The 24,874-nt window shown below is 41.0% G+C and overlaps 1 protein-coding gene across 1 annotated transcript in view; it reads right to left on the minus strand.

Annotated features, from left to right (window-relative positions):
• Nucleotides 1-24,874, minus strand: part of LOC115156822 (choline transporter-like protein 5-A) — a 97,462-nt gene that overhangs the window by 25,400 nt on the left and 47,188 nt on the right. The window contains exons 2-3 of the mRNA XM_029704532.1: nucleotides 14,923-14,971; nucleotides 2,211-2,284 (exon numbers count right to left, since the gene is read on the minus strand). Of these exons, the coding sequence (XP_029560392.1) occupies nucleotides 2,211-2,284; nucleotides 14,923-14,971 (123 nt within the window). The remainder of the gene's footprint in view (nucleotides 1-2,210; nucleotides 2,285-14,922; nucleotides 14,972-24,874) is intronic.

The raw sequence follows: 24,874 nt of genomic DNA on the forward strand, positions 1-24,874 counted from the left end.
GAAGTAGGCAAATTAGAGTAGGTATAATTAATTTGTTTGAATAATTCATTTGAATTAGACTTTACTAACAACAAGAGGGCTTTGCTTTGGAGCCTATTTCTTCCTATTTAAGAAATAAGAGGTAGGTCTACCTGTTTTACAGATTAAATTAGGCTGTAGGCTGCTATATCCATATCCATCCATTTGTCGGTCAATTTCTCCACCCACCATGCACTCTTTAAATAACCTACCTCCGTGTCAGTTAAGGGCTGTTAAGTTAAAACCAAGACTCGAATTGAGGGGGTATGAGAGGGTATGCCATAGATCTTTCGTTAATTAAATCTAGATTGCAAGTGTGAAAATGGTAATAAGCACAGGCCTACCACGTGTTAGCTTAAGATTTTAAAGAAAATAAAACGGATCCGATTATATAAAGAGATCAATAACAGCGATTTGGTCCGCGATACTTTATGCTACAAACAAGCTGTAAAATACCAAGGAAAGACGTGACTCTGATGCATATGGCGATATCATTGTTTCGTTTCTTTGACATTCAAAGGCTGAGCTACAACCTTCTAAAGCCGAGGAGACAAAACATTTACTTTGCTTGGGAAGTAATCTAATTATGTCACTATCCATTGATTAAACTATTCACTTTCTGTACAATAGAAGATGTTTAAACCCAGACAGCTTTTGGGAAAACACTTGTGATCTTCTCTAGTTGGGTTAAGCAAAGGAAGAAGAGTAGCCAGCAGTTAAAGCTTATGTTTTTCTGCCTCGGTAGGCTTACTCTGTCTGGGGTGGAAAGGTAGGCTTACTCTGTCTGGGGTGGAAAGGTAGACCAACTCTGTCTGGGGTGGAAAGGTAGACTTACTCTGTCTGGGGTGGAAAGGTAGACTTACTCTGTCTGGGGTGGAAAGGTAGACGTACTCTGTCTGGGGTGGAAAGGTAGACTTACTCTGTCTGGGGTGGAAAGGTAGGCTTACTCTGTCTGGGGTGGAAAGGTAGGCTTACTCTGTCTGGGGTGGAAAGGTAGGCTTACTCTGTCTGGGGTGGAAAGGTAGGCTTACTCTGTCTGGGGTGGAAAGGTAGACTTACTCTGTCTGGGGTGGAAAGGTAGGCTTACTCTGTCTGGGGTGGAAAGGTAGGCTTACTCTGTCTGGGGTGGAAAGGTAGGCTTACTCTGTCTGGGGTGGAAAGGTAGACTTACTCTGTCTGGGGTGGAAAGGTAGACTTACTCTGTCTGGGGTGGAAAGGTAGACCAACTCTGTCTGGGGTGGAAAGGTAGACTTACTCTGTCTGGGGTGGAAAGGTAGACTTACTCTGTCTGGGGTGGAAAGGTAGACTTACTCTGTCTGGGGTGGAAAGGTAGACTTACTCTGTCTGGGGTGGAAAGGTAGACTTACTCTGTCTGGGGTGGAAAGGAAGGCCTAACTTTTAAAAGTACCATGCTCAGATTCCTAGTGACATCTCAAATTTAAATATTTGCAAACAGGGACAGTTTTGTTGCAAACAAGACACACTGATTTGGTATTACAGAAATATAATAAGGTAGGCCTATCTAGGCCTATTTCTCTGTCTATTCTTAGCCTGTAATTTTGGTAATTTGTGTGGTATTAAAAAGATTCTGCTAACATATAAAATGACATACAATTGCATAAAATATTTACAAAAGGCAGTTTTTTCTTGGACCTACAAACAATATGATAAATTCCTGCAAAGCTTTTACTATAAAGGAGATCTGTCCACCCCTACTCTTGTCCACGGTGGTCTGCGAACCCACAACATTCCTGCATTGCCATGTAATGCTTACAGACAATTACCTTAGATATGCAGTTTTAGAAACTGAAGAACAGTTTCTAAAACGGCATATCTAAGGTAATTGTCTGTCCAAGAAGTGAGGGTAAATGGTAGGCATGTTCTCTGTATCCACTTTATGTTTTAATTATTATTTTGGGTATAGGGGAGGGTCACTTGTTTTTGTTTTTTTCAAGTGTTAAGGGAGGGTTTAGGTCAAATATATTGTGCTGAAGGCAGGGCCATCCATTTTCATTTCCGAGAGGTCCGATTTTCTGTCCAATGCTAGTCTCACATTGGCATACTTCCTAGACTCGTGGGAATGTGAGAGATTGGGTTTTGTCCAATACATGTAGACCTATATGTAATGAAAAGTTGTATAGACATCCTTACACTTTCCTGGTAATAGTGGTTATGGTTTTGTATCCACTCACCCACAGTCCCCAGTGCTATGTATCCAAGGATGACGATGATGAAGATCACACAGCAAAACACGTCTGTACAGCTTCTGTAAAGAGAGAGAGAGAGAGAGAGAGAGAGAGAGAGAGAGAGAAGGGGTGAAAAGGTAAATATCCTTGACAAGGCTTTCAATATTCAACATACCCACAGAGAGAGAAACGATTGGAGAGAGAAATTAGAGTGTAAAGACAGAGAGAAACGATTGGAGAGAGAAATTAGACTGTAAAGACAGAGAGAAACGAGAGGAGAGAGAAATTAGAGTGTAAAGACAGAGAGAAACGAGAGGAGAGAGAAATTAGAGTGTAAAGACAGAGAGAAACGAGAGGAGAGAGAAATTAGAGTGTAAAGACAGAGAGAAACGAGAGGAGAGAGAAATTAGAGTGTAAAGACAGAGAGAAACGAGAGGAGAGAGAAATTAGAGTGTAAAGACAGAGAGAAACGATTGGAGAGAGAAATTAGAGTGTAAAGACAGAGAGAAACGAGAGGAGAGAGAAATTACAGTGTAAAGACAGAGAGAAACGATTGGAGAGAGAAATTAGAGTGTAAAGACAGAGAAACGAGAGGAGAGAGAAATTACAGTGTAAAGACAGAGAGAAACGATTGGAGAGAGAAATTAGAGTGTAAAGACAGAGAGAAACGAGAGGAGAGAGAAATTAGAGTGTAAAGACAGAGAGAAATGATTGGAGAGAGAAATTAGAGTGTAAAGACAGAGAGAAACGAGAGGAGAGAGAAATTAGAGTGTAAAGACAGAGAGAAACGAGAGGAGAGAGAAATTAGAGTGTAAAGACAGAGAGAAACGAGAGGAGAGAGAAATTAGAGTGTAAAGACAGAGAGAAATGATTGGAGAGAGAAATTAGAGTGTAAAGACAGAGACAAACGAGAGGAGAGAGAAATTAGAGTGTAAAGACAGAGAGAAACGAGAGGAGAGAGAAATTAGAGTGTAAAGACAGAGAGAAACGATTGGAGAGAGAAATTAGAGTGTAAAGACAGAGAGAAACGATTGGAGAGAGAAATTAGAGTGTAAAGACAGAGAGAAACGAGAGGAGAGAGAAATTAGACTGTAAAGACAGAGAGAAACGAGAGGAGAGAGAAATTAGAGTGTAAAGACAGAGAGAAACGAGAGGAGAGAGAAATTAGAGTGTAAAGACAGAGAAACGATTGGAGAGAGAAATTAGAGTGTAAAGACAGAGAGAAACGAGAGGAGAGAGAAATTAGAGTGTAAAGACAGAGAGAAACGAGAGGAGAGAGAAATTAGAGTGTAAAGACAGAGAGAACGAGAGGAGAGAGAAATTAGAGTGTAAAGACAGAGAGAAACGAGAGGAGAGAGAAATTAGAGTGTAAAGACAGAGAGAAACGAGAGGAGAGAGAAATTAGAGTGTAAAGACAGAGAGAAACGAGAGGAGAGAGAAATTAGAGTGTAAAGACAGAGAGAAACGAGAGGAGAGAGAAATTAGAGTGTAAAGACAGAGAGAAACGAGAGGAGAGAGAAATTAGAGTGTAAAGACAGAGAGAAACGAGAGGAGAGAGAAATTAGAGTGTAAAGACAGAGAGAAACGAGAGGAGAGAGAAATTAGAGTGTAAAGACAGAGAGAAACGAGAGGAGAGAGAAATTAGAGTGTAAGACAGAGAGAAACGAGAGGAGAGAGAAATTAGAGTGTAAAGACAGAGAGAAACGAGAGGAGAGAGAAATTAGAGTGTAAAGACAGAGAGAAACGAGAGGAGAGAGAAATTAGAGTGTAAAGACAGAGAGAAACGAGAGGAGAGAGAAATTAGAGTGTAAAGACAGAGAGAAACGAGAGGAGAGAGAAATTAGAGTGTAAAGACAGAGAGAAACGAGAGGAGAGAGAAATTAGAGTGTAAAGACAGAGAGAAACGAGAGGAGAGAGAAATTAGAGTGTAAAGACAGAGAGAAACGAGAGGAGAGAGAAATTAGAGTGTAAAGACAGAGAGAAACGAGAGGAGAGAGAAATTAGAGTGTAAAGACAGAGAGAAACGAGAGGAGAGAGAAATTAGAGTGTAAAGACAGAGAGAAACGAGAGGAGAGAGAAATTAGAGTGTAAAGACAGAGAGAAACGAGAGGAGAGCGAAATTAGAGTGTAAAGACAGAGAGAAACGAGAGGAGAGAGAAATTAGAGTGTAAAGACAGAGAGAAACGAGAGGAGAGAGAAATTAGAGTGTAAAGACAGAGAGAAACGAGAGGAGAGAGAAATTAGAGTGTAAAGACAGAGAGAAACGAGAGGAGAGAGAAATTAGAGTGTAAAGACAGAGAGAAACGAGAGGAGAGAGAAATTAGAGTGTAAAGACAGAGAGAAACGAGAGGAGAGCGATAAGTACCCATCAAGGCCTCGTTCATTATTCTGTTTAAGATCAAACCTCAGCAGAGGGGAACCATGGTGATGATGAGATGTTTTCCAAATGTTTAAATGAAATATTAACCTCAACAATCTGCTGCTATGAATCCCTGTGGACACATCACATTCCCACACTCTCTTTCCCAGGGTTTGGCCATTGGAATGGCTCTTGCGGTGTCTGTACTAGTGTGTGTACCAGTGTGTGTGTGTGTGTGTGTGTGTGTGTGTCAAGTGCTTACATGTTTCTCTCCAACCGAGGACTGGATATTGTCACATATCCACAATGGGTAGTGTGCACGCAAGTGTTCCGATCCATGATTTGATTTGATTTGAGATAATTGTTAGCGTGGCCTCCAGGAAGTCATTGATCCAGCGACCTATCTAGTGTCATGTTTAATCACAAAGGGGACTGTGAAGAGACAAAGCAATTTTATATATATTGTATTGTAATTTGAACTGTACTGTATTATGTATTATGTCATGTTTCATGTGGACCCCGTGAAGATTATCTGATGCTTTTGCAGCGGCTAATGGGGATCCGAATAAATACCAAATTAATCAGCTTACATATCAATCGAATGTGTAGAAATCCCTCCCTTGCCTCCCAGCTGACTACTTATCGAGCACTGAGGTAATGTCTGATTACTCCAATTTGATTGGTTGGGATTGACCTCTATCAATGAGAGTTATGCCCGGTTCCTCTCTAACCTGTCAGGTAAGGACTTTGTTTTGGGTGGAATTTCCACATTGTAGACCATTCCATTGGTCCTTAAGTGAAATCTCCACCCAGCCCAGGGACCGGGCAATACAAAATGAGAGCACTCAGTCCCTTTCACCAGCAGTATGCTTTCATTGGAATTAATGAACCTCAACAGTCCAGGTTAGTGGGTTATAACAGACCATGACTGTAAGGTGATGTGTTTAGGGAATAGTGATCAGGTTGTGATTGGCAGCACTGGGTCATTGAGTTGACAGTGTTAGTATGAGACCTGGTGTTGAGCTGCACAGCAGGCTTTCACAAACACACTGCTCAATGCTCCCCACCGCTTCCTAGTGCTCAATAATTCAGTCTTTAGCTGAGCAGCACTTTTCCCAGATCCAACAGGCCTGCCGAGACACACAGAACTGTACACAAATACACAAGCACCTGCACGCAGGTTGCACGCACGCATACACACGAACAGTCATGCATGCATGTATGGTGCACGCACGCACGCACGCACACACACACACACACACACACACACACACACACACACACACACACACACACACACACACACACACAGACACACACAGACACACACACAGACAGTGTTGAGCCGTGTGAATGTGTGAGTAGTTTAGGATCCCCATTATCTACTGCACATGCAACAGCTACTCTTCCTGGGATCCTCATAAAACGCACAAATACATGACAAAGTACAGAACAGTTATACACAAAGACGTTACATTAAAATTAAAATAAGTCAATAAAAATTAAACAAACCAAATAACTGAATAAAATAAGCGTTATATATTGAAAAGACACTAAGACACAACAAAAATACTATTTACACACAATCCTATTAAGTATTCATATTCTTAAATACAGTTAAGCAGTAGTAGTAGAAGGAATGGTCTAAATGACAGGTTGAAGGTTCTGCCTCCCTAGTGATATTGGGTCTGCCCATAGTACAGTAGTTAGTGTTTTCCTGCTCTGTCCTTTCCAGTCCTCTGGAACGACCATGCGTGATGCTGAAAGCATAACATCAGCTAAACTCAAGCAGGGAGAGAGGGAGGAGGAGAGAGGGAGGAGAGAGAGAGAGAGAAAGAGAATGTGTGTGTGTTTGTGTGCAGGATTGTGGATGTTTGTGTGCAGGCTTGTGGATGTTTGTGTGCAGGTGTTTGTGTGCAGTCTTGTGGATGTTTGTGTGCAGGCGTGTGGGTGTTTGTGTGCAGGCTTCTGGGTGTTTGTGTGCAGGATTGTGGGTATTTGTGTGCAGGCTTGTGGATGTTTGTGTGCAGGATTGTGGATGTTTGTGTGCAGGCTTGTGGGTGTTTGTGTGTGCGAAATAAAGTTAGAAAGATAATACTTTTTCAGAATCAGGATTCTAAAAACCCTGAGGACAATAAAATCAACTCAGAGTAGCACACATTGATAATGTCCCTATATACACTACCGATCAAAAGCTTTAGAACACCTACTCATTCAAGGGGTTTTCTTTATTTTTACTATTTTCTACATTATGGAATAAAATTGAAGACATTAAAACTATGAAATAACACATATGGAATCATGTAGTAACCAAAAAAGTGTTAAACAAATCAAAATATATTTAATATTTGAGATTCTTCAAATAGCCACCCTTTGCATTGATGGCAGCTTTGCATACTCTTCGCTTTCTCAACCAACCAGCTTCATGAGGTAGTCACCCGGAATGCATTTCAATTAACAGGTGTGCCTTGTTAAAAGTAAATTTGTGGAATTTCATTCCAGGTTAATGCGTTTGAACCAATCAGTTGTGTTGTGACAAGGTACAGAAGATAGCCCTATTTGGTAAAAGACCCAGTCCATGTTATGGTAAGAACAGCTCAAACAAGCAAAGAGAAATGACAGTCCATTATTACTTTAAGACACGAAGGTCAGTAAATACAGAACATTTCAAGAACTTTGAAAGTTTCTTCAAGTACTGTTGCAAAAACCATCAAGCGCTATGATGAAACTGGCTCTCATGAAGACCGCCACAGGAATGGAAGACCCAGAGTTACCTCTGCTGCAGAGGATAAGTTCATTAGAGTTAAAACTTCTTAGGGCTAGGGGGCAGTATTGAGAATTTTGAAAAAAATATGTGCCCATTTTTAACTGCCTCCTACACCAACTCAGAAGCTAGAATATGCATATTATTGTTCAGGTTTGGATAGAAAACACTCTGAATTTTCTAAAACTGTTTGAATGGTGTCTGTAAGTATAACAGAACTCATATGGCAGTCAAAACCCTGAGACAAATTCTGACAGGAAGTGGATACCTGATGTGTTGAATTACCTTTAAGCCTATGCCATTGAAACACACAGGGGCTTATTAATTGTTGAGCACTTCCTATGGCTTCCACTAGATGTCACCAGTCTTTACAAAGTGTTTTGAGTCTTATACTGTGAGATCTGACCGAAAAAGAGCCATGGAACGGTGGTGGCTGATTAGACTCTGGCGCGCGAGTTCATGTTGGGTACTCTCGTTCCAATACGTTTTAAAAGAGAATGCAATCGTCCGCCTTGAATATTATTCATGTTCTGGTTAAAAAAGGCACTAATGATTTATGCTATACAACGTTTGACATGTTTGAACAAACGTAAATATTTTTTTCCCCCTCCTTCATGAAGTGAAGTCCGGCGGGCATAGATCATGTGCTAACAACACGGAGCTTTTTGGACATAAATTATGAGCTTTTTCGAACAAAACTACATTCGTTATGGACCTGGGATTCCTGGAAGTGACATCTGATGAAGAGAATCAAAGGTAATGGATTATTTACATAGTATTTTCGATTTTAGATCTCTCCAACATGGCGGTTAGTCTGTATCGCAAAGCGTATTTTTCTGGGCGCAGTGCTCAGATTATTGCAAAGTGTGATTTCCCAGTAAGGTTATTTTTAAATCTGGCAATCCGGTTGCGTTCAAGAGATGTAAATCTATAATTCTTTGAATGACAATATAATATTTTACCAATGTTTTCGAATAGTAATTATTTAATTTGTTGTGTTGATTTGACTGGCGGTTATTGGAGGGAAACGATTTCCTGAACATCAACGCCATAGTAAAACGCTGTTTTTGGATATAAATATGAACTTGATAGAACTACAAATGCATGTATTGTCTAACATAATGTCCTAGGAGTGTCATCTGATGGAGATTGTCAAAGGTTAGTGCATAATTTTAGCTGGTTTTCTGCTTTTGGTGACGCCTGTCTTTGAATTGACAAAACATTACACACAGCTATTGTCAATGTACTCTCCTAACATAATCTAACTTTATGCTTTCGCCGTAAAGCCTTTTTGAAATCGGACAACGTGGTTAGATTAAGGAGATGTTTATCTTTCAAAGGGTGTAAGATAGTTGTATGTTTGAGAAATTTGAATTATGACATTTAATTGTTTTCAAATTTGGCGCTCTTGATATTTCACCTGTTGTTGATAGGGTGTACCAGGGGTGGCACGCTTGCGTCCCACATAGCCCCTAGAGGTTAACAGCCTCCGAAATTGCAGCCCAAATAAATGCTTCACAGAGTTCAAGTAACAGACACATCTCAACATCAACTGATCAGAGGAGACTGTGTGAATCAGGCCTTCATGGTTGAATTGCTGCAAAGAAACCACTACTAAAGGACACCAATAATAAGAAGAGACTTGCTTGGGCCAAGAAACACGAGCAATGGACATCATACAGGTGGAAATTTGTCCTTTGGTCTGATGAGTCCAAATTGAAGATTTTTGGTTCCAACCGTGGTGTGAGTGAACGGATGGGCATGTGTATTTCCCACCATAAAGCATGGTGTGGGGGTGGTTTGCTGGTGACACTGTCTGAGATTTATTTAGAATTCAAGGCACACTCAACCTGCATGGCTACTGCAAGATACACCATCACCTCTGGTTTGCGTTTAGTAGGACTATCATCTGTTTTTCAACAGGACAATGACCCAACACACCTCCAGGCTGTGTAAGGGCTATTTGACCAAGAAGGAGAGTGATGGAGTGCTGTATCAGATGACCTGGCCTCCACAATCCCCCGAACTCAACCAAATTGAGATGGTTTGGGATGAGTCGGACCGCAGAGTGAAGTAAAAGCAGCCAACAAGTGCTCAGCAAACAGTATGTGGGAACTCCTTCAAGACTGTTGGAAAAGCATTCCAGGTGAAGCTGGTTAAGAGAATGCCAAGAGTGTGCAAAGCTGTCATCAAGGCAAAGGGTGGCTATTTGAAGAATCTCAAATCTAAAATATATTTTGATTTGTTTAACACTTTTTGGTTACTACATGATTCCATATGTGTTATTTCATAGTTTTGATGTCTTCTCTATTACTCTACAATGTTGAAAATAGTAAAAAAAATAAAAAATAACCTTGAATGAGTAGGTGTTCTAAAAATTGGGATACGATCACATATGCCTCTCTATTTATACCTGGGAATACTTGGTTACAGATTTCCTAAATTAAAATCACATTTAGCTTATTTCCTAATAATTTGACAATATTTTATGTCCAATAAAAATAATTTTAAAAGATAAAATAAACCTGCGACCTGGCCAAGATAAAGCAAAGCAGTGCGACAAAAACAACAACACAGAGTTACACATGGGATAAACAAATGTTCAGTCAATAGCACAATATAAAAATATATGTACAGTGTGTGCAAATGTAGTAAGATTAGGGAGGTAAGGCAATAAATAGGCCATAGTGGCAAAATAATTACAATTTGGCATTAACACTGGCGTGATAGATGTGCAGATGATGATGTGCAAGTAGAGATACTGGGGTGCAAAAGAGAAAAAAAATAGATAACAATATGGGGATGAGGTAGTTGGGTGTGCTATTTACAGATGGGCTGTGTACAGATACAGTGATCGGTAAGCTGCTCTGACAGCTGATGCTTAAAGTTAGAGAGGGAGATATAAGTCTCCAGCTTTAGTGATTTTTGCAATTTGTTCCAGTCATTGGCAGCAGAGAACTGGAAGGAAAGCCGGCCAAAGGAAGTGTTGGCTTTGGGGATGACCAGTGAAATATACCTGCTGGAGCGTGTGTTACGGGTGGATGTTGCTATGGTGACCAGTGAGCTGAGATAAGGCGGGGCTTTATCTAGCAAAGACTTATAGATGACCTGGAGCCAGTTAGTTTGGCGACAAATATGTAGCGAGGGCCAGCCAATGAGGACGTACAGGTCGCAGTGGTGGGTGTATATGGAGCTTTGGTGACAAAACGGATGGCACTGTGATAGACTACATACAATTAGTAGAGTGTTGACAATTAGTAGAGTGTTGGAGGCTATTTTGTAAATGACATCGCCGAAGTCGAGGATCAGTAGGATGGTCAGTTTTACGAGGGTATGTTTGGCAGCATGAGTGAAGGAGGCTTTGTTGCAAAATAATAAGTTGATTCTAGATTTAATTTTGGATTGGCGATGCTTAATGTGAGTCTGGAAGGAGAGTTTACAGTCTAACCAGACATCCCAGGTATTTGTAGTTGTCCACATATTCTAAGTCAGAACCGTCCAGAGTAGTGATGTTAGTCTGGCAGGCGGGTGCGGGCAGCGATCGGTTGAAGAGCATGCATTTAGTTTTACTAGTATTTAAGAGCAGTTGGAGGCCACAGAAGGAGTGTTGTATGGCATTGAAGCTCGTTTGGAGGTTTGTTAGCACAGTATCCAAAGAAGGGCCAGATGTATACAGGATGGTGTCGTCTGCGTAGAGGTGGATCAAAGAATCACCCGCAGCAAGAGCGACATCATTGATATATACAGAGAAGAGTCAGCCCGAGAATTGAATCCTGTGGCACCCCCATAGAGACTGCCAGAGGTCCGGACAACAGGCCCTCCGATTTGACACACTGAACTCTATCTGAGAAGTAGTTGGTGAACCAGGCGAGGCAGTCATTTGAGAAACCAAGGCTATTGAGACTGCCGATAAGAATGCGGTGATTGACAGAGTCGAAAGCCTTGGCCAGGTCGATGAAGACGGCTGCACAGTACTGTCTTTTATCGATGGTGGTTATGATATCGTTTAGGACCTTGAGCGTGGCTGAGGTGCACCCATGACCAGCTCGGAAACCAGATTGCATAGTGGAGAAGGTAAGGTTGGAATCGAAATGGTCGGTGATCTGTTTATTAACTTGGCTTTTGAAAACTTTAGAAAGGCAGGGCAGGATAGATATAGGTCTGTAGCAGTTTGGGTCTAGAGTGTCACCCCCTTTGAAGAGGGGGATGACCGCGGCAGCTTTCCAATCTTTGGGGATCTTAGACGATACAAAAGAGAGGTTGAACAGGCTAGTAATAGGGGTTGCAACAATTTCGGCGGATAATTTTAGAAAGAGGGCCCAGATTGTCTAGCCCAGCTGATTTTTAGGGATCCAGATTTTGCAGCTCTTTCAGAGCATCAGCTATCTGGATTTGGGTGAAGGAGAAGCCTGCACTAGAAGAATTAACAATAATAAACATCTGCCTGTGAGCTCTATGATAAGAAGCGACCATCTCAGTGTGAAGGGTGATGGACAACTTATTGAGATAAATCACCAAGACAGTCACCTCTCAACGCCGTTCTGCATTTATGTGTTGCCTTTCAGGAGTTATCGGTACACAAAATGTTGTTTTATATATCACTGCCTCTGAACCAGTCATGTGTGTGGGGGGGCCTGTGCTGTTCGCTTAATCGCTGTCATAAATTCAAATTTCACAGGAGAATTTAGGAAGGAGAGCAACAGTCAGAGTATGAGAATTGATGTGACCTGGGATTCAATATCCTGGTCCCTGATCTGTTTGTGCTCTTTTGCCAACTTGCGGCAATCAGTGACAAGAAGTCGGAAAGGTAACACAAACAGATCTGAGACCAGGCTAGAGATTTAATAGTCGACTGGTTTAATCTGCGGCCATCTTTAAAATCCCATCATTAAACGACTCCACATCTCTCACTCAAAATAGACATTGAAGAGACTGAATTAATGTCTCTGGTTTTGAATTAAAACCACTGATCCATTCCTGCAGGACTGCTTTATGTCTCTGAATAGGAACTTGATTAATGATTCTAACAATGGCTGTGAACGGTAATGAGAAGATGGCAGTTGGCACCCTGAGTGAAATATGGGCTTGAAATTATAACTGCACATAACAAAGCAAATCTATATTTATGAGCTCAAAAAGAACAACCAGACAAAAGTGTCCCCAAATAGGCCTAGTCAAAGTTTTCAGCATCTTTGAGCTACTGTAAATGATTGGATAAACAGACTGGAGGAACAAAAACTATTCCTCTTCTGTGTGGCGAGCCAGAGAAAATATATGGTCAGCAGCAGAACTAGTAAATGGGTGGAGGTGTGTGTGGTGGGTGGGTTCCATATGTCTCATCCTTGACAGGAACCGAGAGTGTTCTTAGAGTCGAGGGTGGGGTGGGGTGGGATGGGGTGGGGGGGGGGGGGGGGGGGGGGTGGGGTGGGGGGCAGAACTTGACAAATAGAGGGTCGCTAGCTGGCTACAAACCCTTCACTTCATCATGTCCACTCATTGGTTTTATAACAACTTTGCAACACACTGCACTTGTAAGTTTGAACACGGATATCATAAGGACATGAGACAGTCATTAACCAGCACTTACTTATGAAATAGCAAGCGACCCAAGCTGGTATCTTGAGGTATGAGTGTGTAAGACTCTCATAGGTAGCTCTCATTATACAGGTGGGACTCTCACTGTTTTAAAGATGAAAAAACTAACTATATTCTAACACAGCAAAAGGTTTAGCAATACACATACACAGCTTTTGAAAACTTTTCAACATAGTCTTAATCATCTGGGGAGGATCTCTGTCTTGCTGGGTAGCTGAAACATATCTTTAAGAAGATATCCACTGAGCCCTGAAATTGCTGCTGCGGTGAAAACACTGATACAGAGAAATCCTAAAAGAATCAAATAGAACAACACTTATTGTGTAGCTATAAAAAGCCTGGTAATTTAATCATTAACTGCTGTGTAATTTTTGCCACAAGAGCTTCACACACACACACACACACACACACACACACACACACACACACACACACACAGGGGATCTATAATTACATCTCTGCAGCTCCCTACTCTGACTTTAAGGGAAGCCTTCAGTAAAGGATCAATGAATTTATTTTTCACATTCTCCATCGGAATAACTGTAATAATGTACTCTTACCCAATTAAGAAGTGAAATATACTTTCCCTCATCTGCTAGCTAAGGTGTTATTTATCGTCAATTGAGCCTTGTGAATATAAGCTGATGAATAAACAGTTGGAGATGGGTTGATGGCAGATCTGAGGTCTGTGCACCCACACCGCTCTTCAAATCATACAATTAGTCCTAATACATTTCCATTGACAAATACTCAAAATAAAACCACAAAGATGACTACCATCTCCACAACACCAATCCTCCAGCACTGTCCCACCATAACAATCAACCGCCCAGACACTTTCATTTTCCCTCTCTTTTCCCCTGGATAGGTTTTGTCAGTGACGTCTAATAAAGGACTTGAAGTGTCCTCGTTGCTTATTTAAACACGCCACTCCGCTCCACTCCTTGCCACCCCTCTCTGTCTGGGCTAGTGGGGCTCTAGCCGGTTGACCTGGTCCCTGTTCCAGCTGGTTGGCACTGCAGCCAAACTGATTGCAGTCAGTCAGTCACCTGAGTCTCTAATAGCCATCGATTTCCTCCCTTTTTTTCCTCCCTATTTTCTCTGACAGGCTTTTAGCTGTGACACTGTCAGACGGGAGAGAAAAGGCTTCTGTCAGGTTTAATGCTAGGAGATGGGTAGGGAAGGGAGGGGTCTGTATCATCTGTGAAGGTTGGCAAAGGAATCTCAAATGTTTGGGTTTGTGATGTAGTGGCAAAGACATGTATAATATGATTGGTATTAGAATAGAACGTTTTATCTCCATGGTTAATAGTCTTTCTGTCTGAGGAGATTTGTGCGTTTCCAAAGCACCAAATCCATCTATTAAATTCTATGGATTAATATTTAGTTATTTCACCAAAGGATCATCTCTTATAATATCTGAAATGCAAGTTAAACACTGGGTCTACACTGACATTTCACAGGGTCTGTATGAGAATAGGCTTAACTCACATTCAATATTAGCATGAAAGTTAATGGCTATAGCTTATAAAGGTAATTTCCATTTTCAGTTCAGCCAAAGCAGGGATCAGAGCAGACCATGGGCTCCGTCTCAAATGACACCCTATTAGTTCTTATTATTAGCGCACTACTTTTAAAGGGTAAGGGACATAGCCCTTCATTCATTAAAATATGATGTTTTATATCAAATCAAACACTACTGTCGATATGGGCAGTTCCATGGTGACTGAGTCTTTAACATTGATGTGTGGTACTAAAAGTTGTGTAGTACATCACCAAAGCCCTAAAATGTGAGCAGTACATCACCAGTGGGACAGCCCTTTGGCAGCACTCTCATTTCATCACCACTGCTAGCTATTAGCAGCAGTATAGTGAAAACACTCACCGTCTGGAAACGGGATCACACATAGCAACAAGCACTCAGTGCCTCTCACAAATGAAACAAGACCCACTGTTGAGCTGTGAAGGCAAAAGCAAAGAAGGCAAAAGCGGGAAATGACCTGTTGCTGATTGGTCCTCTGAATGTCGGGTCAAACTTGCGTGGTTCTCCTGAAAAAGAGAGGTTTGCACATTAGTCAAAGTGATACGAAGAGTAACGACACGAAACCTAATTAAACCGCCGTCAGCTTACACTTAATAACCAAACAGACATGATTCTGTCCATGGTCTGTCTGTAGTGCTCCTGGTCTTTGTGCGAAAAAAGTTGAAGCTACAAAAGAAGAAAAACAAAGGTAGAAAAGGTTAAAGTCAGTGACCTGGAAAGCTTTGGGGAGAGAAGACTGAGCTGAGTTTGAAGGTATTCTGCTCATAAATTCTGTATCTGTCTCCAGTATAGTTCCACTTGTCTGCCTGTGGTTGCAGTGTGAGAGAAGAGTAGTGTAGAAGGGTGGTGGTGTGTGTGTGTGTTGGGGGGGTGACACAGGGGTTAAGAGACTGAGGCAGAGAAAGAGTTTGTGATTCTGGATGGAAAATGACTTCATTGTGGTTTGTTGAAGGTGACTTTCCTGAGTTTGTGTTTTCACATCCTCACTCAGGTGTATGAATGCCAGTCATCCAACCATCCAATTTCTCTCTTCTTGTCCGACTAATGCACCTTGAGTGACTTTGCTGAAGGAAAATCCGGCACTTGAAATATGAGTGTGAAAAAATGAGTGTGCTCACTCCACAATTATTTAATCTCAAACCAAAAACAAAAGATTCAGTTGATTGGCAGGCCACAGTTTGTAGAACGAACACCTCAATTCAAGGTGCCTTTAAAAGGGAAATGCACCTGCTGATTTGGCCTCGTTTTTTTGGCTTGCTCCTCAAGAAATGCTGGCGGCCATGAAAAGAAGCCAAATGTGAGTTGGCTTGGGGGTGTGGTTTGATATGTTTCTTGGGTGTGTCCTTGCCACCACCCAGACACACCCATCTGTCAGAACCTTGCCCGCAGCTGTTTCCTCCCACTCAATCACAACAAATAAACCTCCTGCAGGTTGAGTTCAATAACTACAGGCAGATGTATGGTGAGATGCTGGAGGAAGCTTTGAATAGGTCAATAACCTACAGAGTAATGTGATAAGAAGGCGATTGATGAATTTAGGTAGATATTCTAAACCAAGTGTTTTGATACATTTCAAATGTAGTAACAGGTCCAAGTAGAGTAAACAACCCTTTACATAATACCATAGAAGCAGTGTTCTACTAATATAACAATGTGCATGTTTCACCTTTCATTGTCAATCCCAGCCGAAACAGATACTGTGTCCATTTTGTCTGGTGGTAATGGGGCTACCTAGGCAAACATGTCAGAGTGGTCATACCTTCCTGTGTGGTGTCCCGTATACAGCAGGAGTTCCCTGATCCTAGTGCAGAATACACAGGGTTTCTCCCTCCCCATATTGACTGATACCATTCAATTCAATAATAAAAAAGACAATACAGGTAAAAGTTGTCGAGCAAAATTTTAATGCCGAGAGTCAGGTCCCTCTCCATTCAGAGACATTAGTATCAAGCCCGTCTGTCAGTCGACTCCATCCCATCATCTTGCAAGTCTCCATGTACTGGCTACGTACATGTTTCTATGAACACACACAATCACTGTTCTATTACCAATGGCAGTTAGGATAGGTGATATCTGACACACAAACAGGTACTATGTCAAAGTTTGAACGGTCAGATAAAGCCTACCTAAATCTGTTCTCCCCATCGACGACCGTTGGAGAGCAGGCAAGAGGTGAGGCTGGAGGTGAGGTCTTTGCCAGAGCCTCATTGATGATCATAGCAGCGTAGATTCGTTCCAACATGCGGCTGACCGTTATATTTGTAGGAATTCTCACAGCGAGGACATGTCTGTATGATGCTGATGAGGGTCCCCTTGCTGGTCTTCTCTATGCTGCATGTTCGGCTGCAAACTGGACATGTCTCCAACAACTGCAGCAGGCAATGTTACAAGGTGGTGTTGACTGGGGAGGCCTGTGACAGGGTGATATGAGAGAGCCATGCCTATGTGTTCGTAGCCTCAACCCCGCAGCGCACACACACACACCAATTTATTAATGGACTGCTGAATGTATATTTTTTTATTTTGCTTTGTCTGCTCTTTTCAGTATTATGTTTATCTCTGATAAGCTACCCAGGAAAGGGCTGAAAATAGCCCATATTAATACAGTTGAAGTCGGAAGTCTACATACACCTAAGCCAAATACATTTAAACTCAGTTTTCACAATTCCTGACATTTAATCCTAGTAAAAGTCCCTGTCTCAAGTCAGTTAGGATCACCACTTTATTTTAAGAATGTGAATTGTCAGAATAATAGTAGAGAGAATGATTTATTTAAGCTTTTATTTCTTTCATCACATTCCCAGTGGGTCAGAAGTTTACATACACTCAATTAGTATTTGGTAGCATTGCCTTTAAATTGTTTAACTTGGGTCAAACGTTTGTAGCCATCCACAAGCTTCCCACAATAAGTTGGGTGAATTTTGGCCCATTCCTGCTGACAGAGCTGGTGTAACGGAGTCAGGTTTGTAGGCCTCCTTGCTCACACACATTTGTTCAGTTCTGTCCACAAATCTTCTATAGGATTGAGGTCAGGGCTTTGTAATGGCCACTCCAATACCTTGACTTTGTTGTCCTTAAGCCATTTTGCCACAACTTTGGAAGTATGCTTGGGGATCATTGTCCATTTGGAAGACCCATTTGCGACCCAGCTTTAACTTCCTGATTGATGTCTTGAGATGTTGCTTCAATATATCCACATAATTTCCCTTCCTCATGATGCTATGTATTTTGTGAAGTGCACCAGTCCCTCCTGCAGCAAAGCACCCCCACAACATGATGCTGCCACCCCCATGCTGCACGGCTGGGATGATGCTCTTTGGCTTGCAAGCCTCCCCCTTTTTCCTCCAAACGTAACGATGGTCATTATGGCCAAACAGTTCTACAATTGTTTCATCAGACCAGAGGACATTTCTCCAAAAAGTACGATCTTTGACCCCATGTGCAGTTGCAAACCGTAGTCTGGCTTTTTTATGGCGGTTTTGGAGCAGTGGCTTCTTCCTTGCTGAGCGGCCTTTCAGGTTATGTCAATATAGGACTCGTTTTGCTGTGGATATAGATACTTTTGTAGGTCCTTTGCTGTTGTTCTGGGATTGATTTGCACTTTTCGCACCAAAGTATGTTCATCTCTAGGAGGCAAAACGTATCTCCTTCCTGAGCGGTATGACGGCTGCGTGGTCCCATGGTGTTTATACTTGCGTACTATTGTTTGTACAGATGAACATGGTATCTTCAGGCGTTTGGAAATTGCTCCCAAGGATGAACTAGACTTGTGGAGGTCTACAATTTTTTTTCTGAGGTCTTGATTGATTTATTTTGATTTTCCCATGATGTCAAGCAAAGAGGCACTGAGTTTGAAGGTAGGACTTGAAATACATCCACAGGTACACCTCCAATTGACTCAAATGATGTCAATTAGCCTATCAGAAGCTTCTAAAGCCATGACATAATTTTCTCGAATTTTCCAAGCTGTTTAAAGGCAGTCAACTTAGTGTATGTAAACTTCTGACCCACTGGAATTGTGATACAGTGAGTTATAAGTGAAATAATCTGTCTGTAAACAATTGTTGGAAAAATGACTTGTGTCATGCACAAAGTAGATGTTCTAACTGACTTGCCAAAACTATAGTTTGCTAACAAGATCATTTGTGGAGTGGTTGAAAATGAGTTTTAATGACTCCAACCTAAGTGTATGTAACTTCCGACTTCAACTGTATATGTAGCCTTAGAAATAAGGTTCATGAAATCAATTACTTGCTATCATCAGGTAACATTCATATGTTAGCCATTTCTGAGACTCACTTAGATAATTCATTTGATGATACATCAGTAGCAATACAAGGATATAACATCTATAGAAGAGACAGAAATGCTTATGGGGGAGGTGTTGCTGTATATATTCAGAGCCATATCCCTGTATTGCTTAGAGAAGATCTTATGTCAAGTGTTATTGAAGTGTTGTGGTTGTAGGTTCACCTGGCACATCTAAAGCCTTTTCTTTTGGGGTGTTGCTATAGGCCACCAAGTGTTAACAGTCAGTATCTAAATAATATGTGTGAAATGCTTGATAGTGTATGTGATGTAAACAGAGAGGTCAACTTTCTTGGGGACCTGAATATTGACTGGTTTTCATCAAGCTGTCCGCTCAAGAGGAAGCTTGTTACTGTAACCAGTGCCTGTAATCTGGTTCAAGTTATTAATCAACCTACCACAGTGTTTACAAACACTACAGGAACAAGATCATCCACATGTATCGATCACATTTTTACTAATACTGTAGAACTTTGTTCTAAAGCTGTATCGGTACCCATTGGATGCAGTGATCACAATATAGTGGCTATAACCCGGAAAGCCAAAGTTCTAACAGCTGGGCCTAAAATAGTGTATAAGAGATCATACAAAAGATTTTGCTGTGACTCTTATGTGGATGATGTTAAAAATATTTGTTGGTCTGATGTGATTAATGAGGAGCATCCAGATGCTGCACTTGATGAATTTATGAAATTGCTTCTTCCAATTATTGATAAACTTGCATCTGTTAAGAAACTGACTGTTAGAACTGTTAACGCTCCATGGAACGATGACGATAAAAAAAGCTATATTTTTCATAGGGGACAATGCACATTAATCAACATCAGTATTACAATAATGCAACATCCATGTAAATGTGGCGGGGTTAGCCAAAAGCTAATTTGCACCCGTAGTCCCAGGACAGCTAAGGGCAATTACACAGCCACAACACACATACTCACTAAAACAATACAACATACCAATACATTACATCCAATAATATATCATTCTAACGACAACAACAACAACACTATCATCAACTGTCGTCTTACATATGAGGAACCACAGATAACTCATGTGTACAGGTTTGGATAGATTTTAGACATGTTTTAAATTCAATTTTAAAAGCATAATAATCAGGGCAGTTTCTCAAGTTGCATTCCAGTATATTGTAGCTCTAACAGAGAAGGCCGATCTAGTTACTGCCCTTGTTATCCTGTGGGTGCTTTCGTTGAGCATGATATGCCGGCATAGGGGTGGAGGGGCAAGACCATGCAGGATCTTAAAGACAAGGCTTGCATCTACATACTGCTTAAAGCTATACAGACAAAATAAATTATGTTTGTAAATATGACAATGGTGGTAACTGTTTGGTTTGCTATCAAAAATCTTAAGTTCTTGTTTGTAGAGGGATTCAATTGGTTTCAGAATAGTAGCTCCTGCTTGTGACCAGCATGTGAGGCAATATCTCAGATGTGAGAAGATTATAGCATGCATATATACACTGCTCAAAATAATAAAGGGAACACTTAAACAACACAATGTAACTCCAAGTCAATCACACTTCTGTGAAATCAAACTGTCCACTTAGGAAGCAACACTGATTGACAATAAATGTCACATGCTGTTGTGTAAATGGAATAGACAACAGGTGGAAATTATAGGCAATTAGCAAGACACCCCCAATAAAGGAGTGGTTCTGCAGGTGGGGACCACAGACCACTTCTCAGTTCCTATGCTTCCTGGCTGATGTTTTGGTCACTTTTGAATGCTGGCGGTGCTTTCACTCTAGTGGTAGCATGAGACGGAGTCTACAACCCACACAAGTGGCTCAGGTAGTGCAGCTCATCCAGGATGGCACATCAATGCGAGCTGTGGCAAGAAGGTTTGCTGTGTCTGTCAGCGTAGTGTCCAGAGCATGGAGGCGCTACCAGGAGACAGGCCAGTACATCAGGAGACGTGGAGGAGGCCGTAGGAGGGCAACAACCCAGCAGCAGGACCGCTACCTCCGCCTTTGTGCAAGGAGGAGCACTGCCAGAGCCCTGCAAAATGACCTCCAGCAGGCCACAAATGTGCATGTGTCTGCTCAAACGGTCAGAAACAGAATCCATGAGGGTGGTATGAGGGCCCGACGTCCACAGGTGGGGGTTGTGCTTACAGCCCAACACCGTGCAGGACGTTTGGCATTTGCCAGAGAACACCAAGATTGGCAAATTCGCCACTGGCGCCCTGTGCTCTTCACAGATGAAAGCAGGTTCACACTGAGCACATGTGACAGACGTGACAGAGTCTGGAGACGCCGTGGAGAACGTTGCCTGCAACATCCTCCAGCATGACCGGTTTGGCAGTGGGTCAGTCATGGTGTGGGGTGGCATTTCTTTGGGGGGCCGCACAGCCCTCCATGTGCTCTCCAGAGGTAGCCTGACTGCCATTAGGTACCGAGATGAGATCCTCAGCAATCAGATAATATTTGTGTCTCTTCAGGAATACAGTATCTAGACCAAATACATATTTTGCTCTAGAGCTCCTGACGAAGCTAATAATACTGTCCACTGCTGATGCTGAGATTTCAGGAATTCGGAATATTGATTTATTATTATCTATGGGAGTGAGAACTGTGGTCTTGGTTGTTAAAGGTGGTGGATATGAAATTGGAGTCTTGAATTAGAATTCCATTAACCTTTAATTCAGGATGTTTTTTGGACTTTTCAGCTCCTCTCCCTGTTAGTTTGTTGAGATTTTCCCAAATCACTTTGCCATTTCCTTTTGCTTTATTGATCACTCTAAGAAAGAACTCTGCTTTTGCTTTTTTTATATTCCTAACCACCTAATTTCTCAGTGATGCAAATATACGTCTGTCATCATTCTTACCAGTCTTTTTCAAGGAAAAATCCCATTCTCTCATCTGCCTCCAGAGGTCCTCGCTGAGCCATGGTAGAAAGGTTTTCCGTCTTGGCTTACCTTGAAATTTCCTAGTAAAAGAGGTGTCCACTCTGTCATTAGCTGACAGAAATGTTCTGTATCCAGACTCTGGGTCTTCATTGCTTAACATATCAGACCGGTCAATTTGACTTATAGCTGCATCGTAGTTACTCTACTCACTTTTCTGGATTTTTTTATCGTACTGTTGCACATTAATATTGTTCTTCAATCTCTTTTTAGTGAGCTTTCTAACCACCAATGTAACATTGTGGTCAGATATGTCAGTTAGTAAATTACTGGACTTAATTATTCGATCAGGTCTGTTAGTAAATACCAGATCAATTTGAGTTTTTTCCTGCAAGTTTTGTTTTCCCAGTTTATATTGAAATCACCCATGAAGATAATCTCCTTTTTATGATCACATTCTTTAAGCATGGCATTTAGATTGTCATAAAACAAGATATCAGATGTTGGTGGTCGATATAATCCAATAATAGTAAGAGACATATGAGGGGAGAGGAAGACATTCAGCCCCATACAGTCAATGCCATTGGCATGTTTCCATATGATACGATTGCGTTTAAAGTTCTTTCATGTACATAAACAATCCACCCCCTCTGCCCTCTCCCTTGTCCCTCGACATTAAAGGCAGAAATAGGAGAAGATTTCTTCAGCCATGTCTCAGAGAAACAGAAAACATCTAGATTAGATTAACATCTAGTTCAATAAATGAATTGAAAAACTGTATGGTTGAAAGAGATGGGGCAAAAGAGTGGCTAATAAGTCTGGCTGCACATCTGACTGGCTTACTTACTGCAAATTGAGAAATTATGTGACTAAACTCAACAAAAAGAAGAAGAAATGTTATTATGAAGCCAAGATCAATGATTTAAATTCAACTCCATCTTTCATTGAATCAGGTGGCTGATTCATCACAAAACCATTTCATGTTGTCAATTATTTTAATGCTTATTTCATTGGCAAAGTGGGCAAAATTAGGCAGGAAATGCCAACAACGAACAGTGAGCAATTGGATTAATGTATAAAACAACAAAAAATGAAAGAAATGCAGTGCAAGTTTGAATTTTGTAAAGTTAGTGTGGGAGAGGTGGAAAAAATTATTGTTATCGATCAATAATGACAAACTTCCTGCCATTGACAATTTAGATGGAAAGCTACTGAGGATGGTAGGTGACTCTATAGCCACTCCTATCTGTCATATTTTTAATCTGAGTTTATAGGAAAGTCTTTGTCCTCAGGCCTGGAGGGAAGCCAAAGTAATTCCGCTACCCAAGAGTGGTAAAGCAGCCTTACTGGTTCTAACAGCAGACCTAAAAGCTTGCTACCAGCTCTTAGCAAAATGTTGGAAAAAATTGTGTTTGACGAAATACAATGCTATTTCTCTGTAAACAAATTAACAACAGACTTTCAGCATGCTTACAGAGAAGGGAACTCAACATGTACTGCACTAACACAAATGACTAATGATTGGTTGTATGAAATTGATAAAAATAAGATTGTGGGAGCTGTACTGTTAGATTTCAGTGCAGCCTTTGATATTATTGACCTTAACCTGTTGTTGAAAAAACGTATGTGTTATCGCTTTTCAACTTCTGCCATATTGTGGATTCAGAGCTATCTATCTAATAGAACTCAGAGGGTTTTCTTTAATGGAAGCTTCTATAATGTCAAACATGTAAAGTGTGGTGTACCACAGGGCAGCTCTCTAGGCCCTCTAGTCTTTTCTATTTTTAACAATGTCACTGGCATTAAACAAAGCATGTGTGTCCGTGTATGCTGATAATTTAATCATATACGCATCAGCAACCACAGCAAATGAAGTCATTGAAACCCTTAACAAAAAGTTGCTGTTTTGGAATGGGTGGCCAGAAATAAACTGGTTCTGAACATCTCTAAAACTAAGAGCATTGTATTTGGTACAAATCATTCCTCTCTGGGAAATGTGGGACGCTAGCGTCCCACCCGCGAGACTCACTATTCAACAACCAGTGAAATAGCAAATTCAAATTCAAAACAACAAAAATCTCATAATTCAAATTTCTCAAACATACAACTATTATATCCCATTTTAAAGATACACTTCTCGTTAATCCAACCACATTGTCCGATTTCAAAAAGGCTTTATGGCGAAAGCATAACATTAGATTATGTTAGGACAGCACCGAGACAAGAAAAACCACACAGCCATTTTCCAAGCAAGGAGAGGCGTCACAAAAACCAGAAATACAGCTAAAATGAATCACTGATGATCTTCATCAGATGGCACTCATAGGACTTCATGTTACACAATACATGTATGTTTTGTTTGATACATTTTTTTTGTTCGACATTTTACATTGGCGTGTAATGTTCAGAAATGTTTTGCCTCCCAAAACTTCCGGTGAATGAGCACATCAATTTACAGAAATACTCATCATAAACGTTGATAAAATATTAAACTGTTATTCAAAGAATTATAGATACACTTCTCCTTAATGCAACCGCTGTGTCAGATTTCAAAAAAACCTTACAGCGAAAGCACTCTTTGCAATAATCTGAGTACAGCGCTCAGACAACAACAACAAGCAATACAGATACCCGCCATTTTGGAGTCAACTAAAATCAGAAATAGCATTATAAATATTCACTTACCTTTGATGATCTTCATCAGAATGCACTCCCAGGAATCCCAGTTCCACAATAAATGTTTGTTTTGTTCGATTAAGTCCATAATTTATGTCCAAATACCTGCTTTTTGTTCGCACGTTTAGTCCACTACTCCAAATGCAGGAAGCGCGCGCAAAATATCACGACGGAAAGTCAAAAAAAGTTCTATTTACGTTCGTAGAAACATGTCAAACGATGTATAGCATCAATCTTTAGGATGTTTTTATCATAAATATTCAGTAATATTCCAACCGCACAATTCCAATGTCTTCAGAAATGAAAAGGAATACAGCTAACTCTCACGGGTGCGTGCACCACTGAACTCATGTCATTCGCTCAGTCATCTGACTCCAGGAGCTCGTATTCTCTCCCCATTCACAGTAGAAGCATGAAACAACGTTCTAAAGACTGTTGACATCTAGTGGAAGCCCTGGGAAGTGCAAAATGACCCCACAGACACTGTATACTGGATAGGGAATCACTTGAAAAACTACAAACCTTAGATTTCCACACTTCCTGGTTGGATTTTTCTC

The sequence above is a fragment of the Salmo trutta genome, chromosome 21 (genome assembly GCF_901001165.1).
Source record: "Salmo trutta chromosome 21, fSalTru1.1, whole genome shotgun sequence".
Classification (NCBI taxonomy): domain Eukaryota; kingdom Metazoa; phylum Chordata; class Actinopteri; order Salmoniformes; family Salmonidae; genus Salmo; species Salmo trutta.